Consider the following 12,862-nt stretch of genomic DNA (forward strand, 5'->3'; position numbering starts at 1 on the left):
CCGACCCTGTTGGCCTAGCTGATGCTACCAAACCCTAACAGGCTAGGCTGCTGCGGCTGCTCTTAGAGAGAATTCGGAGGTCTTGCCTCTCCGATTCCTAAGCTTCAAGTGACAACTGTCAATTCTAACTAGGGTTCCTCTCATACAAGAATTCCAATCTAAACCCAAGCTACCTAAGTACCTAAATATTGCATTCACCTGCTTACAAACAAAACCTTGCCAGAAAACCAACTGAACCATCCTAACATTGAATAGGGATCAGAATTTAGAACTTGGAAGAAAGTCTATTTAAAGCTACCTTACACCAAGTTATGCAAGGCATGAAACACACAAATGAAAATGTGCTAATAGCCAACTGCACTGAATAACTCTGGACAAAAGGAAAAGATTCATGACCAAGACAAAAGAGTTTGGTCACCGGCATAGATAGACATGACTTGTAACATCCATGATCTAACTAAAGAATTCAACATGAGCACAAAGCGCGAGCTTAAAGATACTGACAAGAAAAGGAACCTGTTAAGGACTGCATTTAGTGATCTCTTACACCTTGGTCACATTCGATCTACGGCGGTCGTACGGCGAGTCAAAAACAGCCGTTTTGTTGATTTTAATTCAAACCACCTATGTGCAGCTGGAACAAAAAATGTTAAAACGACTGTTTTCAACTCGCCATACGGCCGCCGTAGAGCAAATATGACCAAGGTATTAAGGATACATATTTCACTAATCGAATAATAGGAGTGCAAATCGCGAGCTGAAAAATTGTAATATTCCATCCTGAAAATTAATCTAAAATGTATACTTAAATTAAATTTTTAAAAGAGTATTTTTTTTTTAAAAGCGAATTTCCCATTTTTGAAAAATAGCGTTTCCCTGTTATTTCTTTTGGGGGTGCAAGTGCCCCCTGCCCCCCCCCCCCGATGGATCCAACATTCGCCAATGGGGGGGCAAAATTTTTTCAACCATATTTTCCCGATCGGCAGCTTAAAGTTGATTTTTGTTTGTTTGTTTGAAAGGGTATTCCTATAACAGTCAATAATTAGCTTTATTCTTATAAACTAAAGTATGTAATAATATCATAAGCCCTTTTTAAATAATGCGAGCGCAAAGTGGGAGTTACTTATAGTTTATTTTGGAAATATGATGGGCAATATGTTTGTGATCTTCAAAACAAGATACCGGTACCTATGTAACTAGATAGCAACTGCAAGCAAGAAGTGCGAGCAGAAATTTTAATTATAAGCTCTGACCTGATCTAAAAGATGTTAAGAACTTTTTGCAGTTAGCCATGAAGACGATACATGTTTCATCCAGGGGCGGCAGAACATATTGGGGGGGGGGCAAAGCTAAAAAAGTGCACTTATATGCTTAAACAGGCATTTTGGTGCAAACGGATATTTTCACCATGTAATTTTTTAACTCAATTATTTCTGTGAATAATTTAGAAATGAGTGAGCTGCATCATTAACACTTATTTTTTTTATTACTTACAATAGTAGGGGAAGGCGGGGTAAGTTGAGCATAGGGGCAAGTTGAGCCACCAGCCCCAGGCCAATAATGAATGAGTCAGACATTGTGGTGGTGTCATGTATTGATGACCCATAGCATAAGCCCTAACCCCACCACATTGTTTTCAACTTTGAAACAAAAAGTTGTTTTTTAGAGGGAAAAATATGAATTTCAGCCAAAAAAGTAAAAAAGAGTGTGAAATAGATAAGTGCTTTATAAACACACACGTCTTTAAATATAATAAAGACATGATAACAACATTATTAGTCCAGGTATGGATCTTCATTCTTGTCATAATCTTTTATATGATGGATGCATAATAAATGTGTGGATACAAAATTATCGCACTAAGTTCAGACTGGGGTAAGTTGAGCCAAACAGCATGGGGCAAGTTGAGCCATGGTAATTCCTATGGTAATGTATCTTAAAAAACAAACAAACCATAAAAATCGATTGAAATGCTGGCTGAAAGGAGCAAATTTACATGACTGCTCTTTTCCTTTTAAAGGATGTTAGTATTTATAGAGAATTAGCAAGTGAAAAGACTTTAAACAAAAAAATTGACATGCTGGTTCTCCCCCATACATTTTGTACATAGTTTTTGTGGCTCAACTTACCCCAGAAGGTGGCTCAAACTTACCCCATATATGGGGCAAGTTGAGCCATTTGACATTGTTTTTTTCAAAGGTCACAATGACTTTCAGTGTGGGGATAGAAAGTTATATATAGGTGGAAAATATTTCAGAAGAATTAAATTTCAAGGCAAGGTACTTATTTTGACAAGATTATTAATCATATCAATTCTAACATGCAAAAAGCAAAAACTGTCACAACTTACCCCGTCTTCCCCTATAGTTACGTGTATTATCTTCTTTGTATTTTCAACAAAATTTAATTGCAGGAATGATGGTCTTGTATATATCCAAAGCTTAATTTTATAGCAGAAATTTGAATAATTGTTTCATATAAAATACGAATAAGAAAGCTGAAGAGAAGACATCAACAACTCACTCGGGTATACATGACATCAACAGCTCATTCATTATAGGCCTACTACATTCATTTGACATGTAAAGTATTGTTTAAGTGAAATCATGCAAAAGTTAGAATTCTACTTTTCATTTGTTTTCTGTAATCAAATTTTCATTGTTTTGTTTGAATTATTTTGCTTTTATTCTGGGGTTTTTTAAATTCGAAATAATTTCAGTTCAATTTTATTTTATACCATGCTATATTAATTAGTGACAACAACAGGTAGAAATACGATTATCAAAATATTATATTATATGCAATGATATGGATATAATTGCGAAATTGAAAATGGAAAATGGCCCTTTTATACGGGATTGAAGAGAGTATGGTGTTAGCAATAATGCGGGTTTATGAAACCATCATGAGAAAAGGGTACCGGTATTAGATTCTCTGTTAAACAAGGTTCTGCTGTGTCCATTTCCGGCAAACATACCAATGCCATTAGGAAGAGCATGGACCATTGGATGAGCATCAGCTGTTGCTCATATCATAGAGGTCCATGATATGAGAGATCTTTCACCATTACATGTATATAAGATTTAGATTGGATTTAGACAGACAGAAAAAGGAAGGAAGGAAGGGGAAGGAAGGAAGGAAGGAAGGAAGAAAGAATCTTAGAGAAGGGATTAGAGAGTGGGTGGGAGGGGGATGAGAGATATAGAAATTATCTCAAAGGAAATACTGTTTTATCAAATTAACATGAAAATAACTAATGATGAACATTTTTGAAAATCATGAAGAAAAGGTGACTAAGTGATTAAAAATCAATATTTTATCTATTTCTTTATTCACTTGTTTATTTGTTTTCTTGGGAGGAGTGGTTGTCAATGGTAAAGTATTCCTAGAGGATGCTGGCTGTCAGGTATCCAACTGAGTTCCACCCCAACAAATATCCATGTATTAAACAATTGTTATTCTACCAGCATGTCTCATTTATTGCACACATGGATGCCACTTCTCAATAGGATATTTTCAAAATTTGGATAGAGAGGGGGGGGGGGGGGGAAGGGTCACTCTGTCATTGGCATGATATTATAGAAAGAGTAGCTCATTTCTCAGTTAATAAATTTGAGTAAAAGCCCATTGAAAATGAGCTATGCACATATTTTCTGTGATAATTGTTGATTTCCCTTGGGCAGTTTTAAAAAGGAATCACACCCCTTCCCCAACCATCCCTTTACTCCACCTGCATAAAAAAAAACTAACCCAGAGTAAATTACAGAGCCTACAGATAGAGTATACACATTTGTGTTGATAATGACTTGGCAGAAATATTGCACGCATGGTTGTTTCTGGTCTATATTTGCATTTTGATTGTTATTATTTGCAGAGTAACTCTTGCGATCCGTAGGATTAGCACAGGTTGGAAAGGAGATCATCATATCTTTCAATACAAGGAACTTGGAAAGGACCAAAATTGCTGTGTTTCTTATATAATCTAGGTTTTGGGGGCATTTCTAGTAAGTATCTTTCTCATCAAAGATCTGAGTATTGTGGTTAGCCTTTTTTTTATTGTCAAATTACTTGTTAAAAAGTTTTATTTGTAAAGTACAAGAAAGTTTGAAATATTAATTTTTGATATCTTTAAAGCCTAAAACATTCATGTTGCTCAATGTTTTCTGTCTACACCATATCAATTTTAGGTATTTTTTGTAGTGTACATGTATCTATAAACTGAAATGGCAGTGGATAAAAACTTTGAATGAGTTTAAAAGCAATTTTCGCTTTAAAAACACCCTAAATTATTAGTCAATCTAAAGGAATGTGTGTGGTAAACAAATAGAGAGATCATTTACAAATTCTCAATGGATAGATCAAATCTAACTATTTTATAGCAAAGTAATTCATAGCAGTCAGGCAATCATTGACAAATGCTAGATTTATGATGGATTTCGGATTGGCAATTCTCTTGCATTTCATTCTTATTTTCTTGCAATAATCATTCTTATTTTCTTGCAATACTCCCTAATGGGGTAATCCAGGTTAAATATGATTATACATGTATAGAGCAAAATGCTGAAAACTTAATCAAAATCTGATAACATAATCAAAATCTGATAACAAAGTTATATTTTGTGAAAATATATGTCCTCACTTTCCTTTTTCTTTATATGTTATTACATAAAATCATAATTTTCATATTTACAATTACATACATGTGTGTATGATATGTATCTTTTGTATTTGTAACGAAATAAGATTTTTAAATTGAAAAAAATTATCCCTTTTTACACTATTCTGGAGTAAATGATTACCAGATTTCATTACCATAACATTATCACCATCATCAACATCATTGTAGTCATCATCATCTTCCATCTTCATCATCATCACCACCACCATCATCACCACCATCATCATCGTCATCACCATCATTTATCATAAATTATAGATTGAAATTAAATACCAAAGTCACCAAACAAGTTTTATGATCTCTTTCATTTAGCTTTATTAATACATTTTTGTTTTTGATTTGATTTTATTTAAATCATATTTGGTTCTTTTGTGTCACTGGGTAATTACCTTTTTTTTCTTCCATTTTTTTTTTCAAAGACAGAGGTGACAGACTTTAGCTGAGACACAATACTTTAAACATTTGATTTTTCTATTTCATTTTAAATACCCCCCCCCCCCCCGGTATATTGATTTTGAGTGACATTTGAATTCTTTTTTTTCTCGGCATTTACAATCTTTAGTGAATTTCTTATGAGAATGTTTTTTGTAATTTAAAAAAAAAATTAATGTTTTTGTAAATTTGCTGAACTAGACCTTTTTGATGTTCAATAATTTACACTGGAGAATTGTTAATCAACCATTATTGAATTTACATTGCATTCTGTGTGCAGCAGAGTGGATAAGAATAAACTTGTACTTGATGCTAATGGGGTTTAATGGACTTGGAACCTTGTATTTTTACTGCTTTCATTTCATTTGGCTGATGATAGGGATTGAAATGTCTAAAAATCAATATTAACGTATACAAACATTTTCTGCTCGCGCTTTGCGCTCGCATTATTAATGTAGGAAGATCTCTTAGAAATTGTTCCTGACTTGTTTTGATTTAATAGATAGCAGGGTTCAAAACTTCATGTATGCAGAGCTATGTTTAATAATACATGCAATGTTTTTTGTTCATAGAGTATTTTATTTTATTTAAATCTTTATTTTCTTTTTTATTTATTCACATTACTGCTGTGTTATATTATCTCTAACATTTTACAAGTAGGCCTATTTACACATGATGTGTTTGCTTTTTATTATTGATTTATGATATTTATTTCCAGGGAATTTGGAGTCAGACTATTAAATTTCAGTTTTGATCTGTTTTTAAAGAAAACATATCTTATTTAGAATTTCCTGTTGTGATCTCAGCAAACTACCTGTCTACAAACACCAAGCCATTTAGCTGAAAAAAAAATTGAATAGATGACCTTCTACGGTGTTTTGAGGTTGTGTTCATTGAATTACAAAGTGGGACACTGAATGAAAAAAATATTTCTGGTGAAAAATAATATCATTTTGTTGTTTTAAAGAGTAGCTAGTATGAAACAGGTCACATCAATGACTAGACAATTTTCAGCCTGGTTTTGTGTGCGATGCTGCATACATATTGTTAGCTCTGTGTCTCTGATAAAAGTTTATAGAGACTATATCCCAGCTCTTTTCTGCCACACTATTAGAGTTATGAGTTTTCCTGGGAATTTAGCTGATCGTGATGAAGGTATGGAGATATTGTTTTGGTTATTATGTTGTAATGATTTCTCTCTCTCACAGAGACCGTATGGTATAGCTGGTGAGTCCAGTCCTTGTTATTTGAATGGTAATTCATATCACTAGCTGAGCATATAGTCATGGGTGGGTGTTCATCTAAAGATGGGACAGTGAGTCAAGGTAAGTAGTTACTTTTGTTTCTCTGTGATCATGTGATCTTTAATCAAACATTCATTTAATCCAAAGAAATTTATTTTCTCAATAATATTAGTGATTTCATTTACAAAATAGTACACCAATTAAAAACTGATCTATGCTCTTTATCTATAGCTCAAGAAATAAAGTAGGTCTTTAAATTCTGTTGAAAGGATTCTATTTAAATGGACAGAAACAGACATCATTATGTGCTGGCAAACCATTCCATGTATATGGGGCTTGATATATTTGAATGAAATTTAATCTTCAGAAGATAATTCACCTGTTAGTGGGCGTGTGAGTAAAATAGGATATGAAAATAAGATGGATATAATATCTTGGTGAATAAAAACACCCCATACTTAGTATACTTATGAAGAGGCTAGTTCATGTCAGGATCTATTGTCAAAGTCATTTCAAAGTAGGCCTACAGTATGTCAAGAGAATTTGGATGAATTCTCTATGAAATGTTTGAAAACTATACTGGTTATGACATCTTCGATTTTAGTATTATGTTTGGAATTTTCTATATTTCTTAATGTGAATCCCTGCAGTATTTTTACCCAAAAAATTCTTATACATATATACTTTTCAGAAATAAAGAAGATATTAACATGCTCACCTTTATTTTCTTCTCCCCAACTTCATATCTTTATTTCACTTTGAATTTATCATTGGTGAATGATATTGTGATATTCCATTGGTATTTGTCATCATATACCACTTATTATATGAGCACTGTCACTCTCATTGTGCATGTTTCATTATCATTTTATGGATAATAATCTCATTGGTATTACGGTATTATTTTTTCATTGGTTCAATTCAATACTGTACGTTCACATTTTAATGAACATTTGCTGTTCAAAATTATGGTAACATATTCAATGACTTAATGTGCAACACTCACATCATCCATTATTCTGGCAAAACTATTGTTTTGAGTATTATCAATTTTTGTTTTGTTACATACATATTTGTCCTCCTATGTGTGGAATTACTGTTTATTTGTTACTTCAACACATCACATATATGTATACATTACAATATTGGTTCTTTTAATTTGTCTTCATCTTTTGGTACCATATGGCCATGATATATTTCCATTCATCCATTATGAAATGCATGTTAATGTATTGCATGAGTATAGTACACCCTAGTGATTCACATACCAATCATCATCATGATTCAACACTACCTTCCACTACCCCTCTTCACTCGGACCCCGCCCAATCCCCTACACCCCCTGGTGACTCCTCCCATACAGGTGATGTCAAGGTCACAACAGGTGGTGGTGGTGGAGGTGGGGCTAATGGGACCGGTCCTGGTCCTGCACCTGTCAAGCCAAGCAAAGTCTTAGACGTGGAGTCTGTCGTTTGTAAGGTGGATGACATGAAAGACGGCGAGTAAGTATGCTATCCTTATAGTTAATATATTTTCATAATATAGTTGATAAATTTTCATTCATTTTTCACATCTTTAGAATAATTTACTACTACACCTTACTCTCCTGTTATTCACTTTGACAAATCTATATGGTCTGTATTCTGAAGTCTGGTTTAACTTTGAAATAGAACGTGGTCTAACCCTATGCTTAAAAAATGTCGAAATTTGATTTGCAAGGTGCGTTTTTTTGTTTACGTGTTCATGTTTCCATTGATGAGGAAAATTATTTTAGTTGTTATTTTGGCATGTTTGAATGATTTATGTATCAAGTGAACTGATTAGTTGAATCTGTACTATTGAAGATTTGTGTCACAATTGACTTACGATGGTTTAGTCAAAGAGTGATATCTCCTTGGTTTAGTCAAAACTTTAAACCAGAATTTAAGTGAAATCCAAGTTGAGAATATAGGCATGCCTAATTCTAATTTATTCTTTTTCAGAATGAGAGAGGTGGATGTAGGAAAAGGCAAAGCTCTTCTTGTTAAAGAGTTAGGAGAGTTCAGTGCTATAGGACATAAATGTACTCACTACGGTGCACCGTTGGTCAAAGGTACGTTGTATGTTACCTTATTGTTTTCATTGTTAAAGAGTTAGGCGAGTTCAGTGCTATAGGACATACCGTAAATGTACTCACTATGGTGCACGGTTGGTCAAAGGTATGTTGTATGTTACCATATAGTTCTCCTTGTTTAACTCAGGCAAGCTCAATGCTATAGGACATAAATGCATTCACTATGGTGCAAATTTCTTTCCTGGGAAACATTATGTGGTGGCTTGGGGCAAATTCACTCCTAAAATGCCCTAAAAGCCCTGGAAAACTATTTTAATAGAAGGCCTCTGAATTTACATAGGGTCTAATGTGAAATATTGGGAGTAGTCCACCTGCTGGACTGTATTGAACAATTTGCCGACAATGGACTTTGATGGCGCGTCTCACCTATACAAAAATTATCCCTTTTTGTGGAGTTGCGCGATCAGTGGTCTGGCGCGTTGTGTGTACTATGTTATTCAATTCAATTTATTCAAATTCCATTCTATGCATGTGAATCAGTGGCCAAATGTATGGGAGAATAAAGCAGACAATAAAATACGGCCAGTATCTGGACTAGGCGGTGAGCTGAAAAAGTAGTTCTGAGAAGAAAAAATTCCCCATTTCTTTTCACTATATAGCAGTGACTGATATTTCCTTCTTTTGTAGTTATGTTGATTGTTATATACTTCATCTTGTCAATGTAGGTGCATTATGTAATGGTCGTGTAAGATGTCCTTGGCATGGAGCATGTTTCAGTACGAAGACAGGAGATATTGAAGACTTCCCAGGTCTTGATAGTGTTCCTAAATATGAGGTGAGTGTAACAATACAGATGATAGAGATAATGGTATAGTCAGCCAACTTTAGGAGGACCACCTGTTTAAAAAACTACAAGTTTGATTCCCTTAAATAACTTTCAAAATTGAAATATGTATAGCATGAACCTGTACATGAAGATCACCTGCTCATAAAGATTGGCTTACTTGTATCCCAATAGTGACTTTAAGATCATACTTATTTATAATATAATAATATAGGGTATTTATATTGCGCACGTATCCACCTTGTTAGGTGCTCAAGGCGCTCCTATATTACCCGGCTAAGCTAGGCGTTCATAGCGCACACAGCTTTTTAAGGAATTACTTCCTACCGGTACCCATTTACCTCACCTGGTTTGAGTGCAGCCGGGAAATTACGCCATGGCGTAATTAGTTTGTCTATTTTGCATATCTTGAAATTCATTGATTATCTGAAGTAAGTTTTTTACACTTTATTTTTTAGGAGAAGAGGTAATTATATGTTTTAGCATATGAAAGTCTTAAAATTATGGATGGTCTGCCATCTATTGCAAATATTACTGTTCAAAGTACTTCATCATTTTCAGCTGAATGCTCATGAGACTAGTCACACAGTTTGGTGTTTGGATGCAAGACATCCAGGATACATTGTTTATATGTGTCTGGTACTGTGTTGTCTAGTAATGACATATTGTTTATGTATCATGATTCGGCAGGGGTATTTATCACATGTGATATTTCTACTTTATTTTATTACTTTGCCTTTTGCATTCTTCAATTTGATTCCAGCTCCATTTTTGTTATTTCTTTTCAGGTCAGGATAGATGGTGATAAAGTTATAGTCAGTGGAAACTCAAAGGTAACACCCTTGTCATTTGTGATATATCATTTTCAGTCTTGCTCTTGTTATAAAGTATTATGAACATAAGCAAAGAATTTAATATAGAAACGATAAGAGAGGTATATGTATACCGGTAGTCAATAAAAAAATAATTTTAAACATTGTTTTGTGTATTTGCTGGTAGCATAACATGACAATGGTCTCCCAATGTATCTTGTATCATAGATACTACCAGGAAACTGGAATTTGAAAGGCCTTCATGAAATTAGCAGGCAATATCATTTTACACATTATATGTAACATAATACAGCAATATGTCATGTACTTTTTATTTGTTGTATCTGTCATATTTTTGTTTCACATCCCCATCTCCCATCCTCCATTTGCCTGTCTGTCTTTCCCTGTGTGTGTGTGTGTGTGTCCATATTTATCCTTTTCTCTTTATCCCCCCCCCTTCTCTCTATATACTCAATTTATATATACCCACGTTATTTCTTTCTTCTTCTGACTCCCTCTCATTTCCTTTACCATCTTTATAGGAGTTAGCTTCTCATAAGAGGGTCAAGAAGATGTGTACAAGATCCCCAGATGATGATAAGACTGTTCTTATTATTGGTGGTGGTGAGTTGAACAGTCCCTAGCATCTTCCAGGGTGTTAGTCAAAAGATGTATTTGGATAATCAAACAACTATTAAAGGCAATAAATGCAGATGTATTCTCAGAAATTTATTCAATCATTTATGATGATTTATTACAGAATGAGAGAATTCCTGTTTATTTTTTTTATGTCATAAGATATTTTATGGGTCATTTGTACTAATGCCATCTCTGATTAGAGTAAGTAAGTTTAATCTGATTTGTAATCATAACCATAACCATTGTGATCTAATCACAATTTACAGTTTGTTGTGTAATATTTGATTTTTAATTTGAGTGCATCCTCTTATGGAGACCCCCAAAAAAAAGAAAGAAAAAAAGAAAATGAAATAAAATTAACTGAAAATGATAGGGTCTATAGAGAAAAAACTTGGTTGGTAATGTGTTTCATCTTGCATTTATAATCTTTATTTTACATTTTATTTACAAATCTTTTCATTGAACAGGTGCAGCATCAATCACATGTGCAGAGACATTACGTCAAGAAGGGTTCAAAGGTCAAGTCATCATAGCAACCAAAGAAAAACATCTTCCTTATGATAGACCCAAACTCAGCAAGGTAAAATATCCTTTTGATTGAGATGGACAAGGGAAACGTTTTATATACTAATTCAAGATCTGAGTGGTAATGCTGGTTTAAAAATTAGGAAAATATGGTAAATCTTAAAAATCTAATTTTTTTTTATCAGATGAACAATAAAGACAAATTGGCAATTTTGTAAGTCAATTTGATGACGAACTTTTCCATTAGCTTTGTACTGAATATTAGACTTAAATTCTTCAGTGGTGGTGGAAGAATTTTTTTTGTTTAATGACATTTGTAATATTCAATGCATTGTAAACATTTTTCTATTGTAAAAATAAATATTTCTATGGAAGGCCAACTTTATTCTTCTGGTTATTAAGGCCTACATTCTCTTCTTGAATTTAATCACTCTTCTAAGAGCCTAAGGCGAACATTAAAAAAGATATACCTTATTTTCATATTTGCTTTCATCAGGATTGGTGCAAGGATATTTTGATGGGGGGGATGAGGAGATACTTCCTTACAGTTACACCATTTTATTGTAATTGATTTATAGGGGTATTATAGAGTTCAAACCTCTAATTTTACCATCTTCTTTCTTCCACTTCTTTCCCTCTTTTTTCTTTTTATTTCTCTTTTTTTTCTTTCTTTCACTTCTTGAAAAAAATCATGGTGAGACGATTGCCCCTCCCTTGTGGTGCGGCCCCTTTTTCCCCCCATTTCACTCTTTTTCATTAAAAAAGGAAAAGGAAATGTTGAAATGATATTTTAGCTACAAAAAATAAGACAATCAGTAAAACATCTTTATATATTTTTATTTGACAGGCAATGAACTCCAAACCAGAATCATTATCACTACGTAATGCAGACTTCTTCACCATTTATGACATCACGATGATGACAGAGAAAGAAGCAACATCTGTAGACACTGTCCTCAACTCAGTAACCTTCCTAGATGGAGAAAACATCTCATTTGATTACCTACTCATTGCTACTGGTGGAAAGTAAGTCATTCTCAAATATCAAATCTTTTTTTTATCTTTTGCCTGATGTCACATGGTAACTCAAAATAATTACAATTCTACAGGCGCCTTTTACCATGTTTACCAAACACCAGTCATCATAATTTTCATATTATTTATAATGATAATATTATGTCCATTCATATAGCGCAGGTACTATGTGCATATACTCAACTGCGCTTTGATACTTGGTGTTTGACCCGGCTGTGGCTGAGCCGCCATATTGATAGGCGCTAAACCGTTTAAGGAATAAATCCTACCGGGTACCCATTCACCTCACATGGGTCGAGTGTAGCACAATGTGGATAAATTTCTTGCAAAAGGAAATTACGCCATGGCTGGGATTCGAACCCACGACCTGTTTCAAAGTCCGGAGACTAATCCACTGGGCCACAACGCTCCACTTTTACACTGATTTAATACTGATTCCATTTGTACTTGTCTTTTTTTGCAGACCGAGAACACTCAACGTAACTGGTAACGATCTTGATGGTGTATGCTTGCTCAGAAGCCCTGAGGATGGTAATACTATAGCAGAGATAGGACAGGGAAAGAATGTAGTCATCGTTGGAACTTCATTTATAGGTAAAC

At 34.0% G+C, this 12,862-nt stretch overlaps 1 protein-coding gene across 2 annotated transcripts in view; it reads left to right on the forward strand.

The window, feature by feature from the left end:
- The window catches only part of LOC121409300 (apoptosis-inducing factor 3-like), a 51,191-nt gene that overhangs the window by 8,533 nt on the left and 29,796 nt on the right, over positions 1-12,862 (forward strand). Inside the window, exons 2-11 of one of the 2 annotated variants that reach the window (XM_041601217.1) lie at positions 3,875-4,004; positions 6,319-6,435; positions 7,601-7,856; positions 8,337-8,446; positions 9,133-9,242; positions 10,040-10,084; positions 10,606-10,687; positions 11,170-11,282; positions 12,075-12,253; positions 12,726-12,856. In XM_041601217.1, coding sequence (XP_041457151.1) covers positions 6,396-6,435; positions 7,601-7,856; positions 8,337-8,446; positions 9,133-9,242; positions 10,040-10,084; positions 10,606-10,687; positions 11,170-11,282; positions 12,075-12,253; positions 12,726-12,856 — 1,066 coding nt within the window. In that variant the 5' untranslated portion in view covers positions 3,875-4,004; positions 6,319-6,395. The remainder of the gene's footprint in view (positions 1-3,874; positions 4,005-6,318; positions 6,436-7,600; positions 7,857-8,336; positions 8,447-9,132; positions 9,243-10,039; positions 10,085-10,605; positions 10,688-11,169; positions 11,283-12,074; positions 12,254-12,725; positions 12,857-12,862) is intronic. The other variant, XM_041601218.1, reaches the window with a different exon arrangement.

Source organism: Lytechinus variegatus, chromosome 2 (genome assembly GCF_018143015.1).
Source record: "Lytechinus variegatus isolate NC3 chromosome 2, Lvar_3.0, whole genome shotgun sequence".
Lineage (NCBI taxonomy): Eukaryota > Metazoa > Echinodermata > Echinoidea > Temnopleuroida > Toxopneustidae > Lytechinus > Lytechinus variegatus.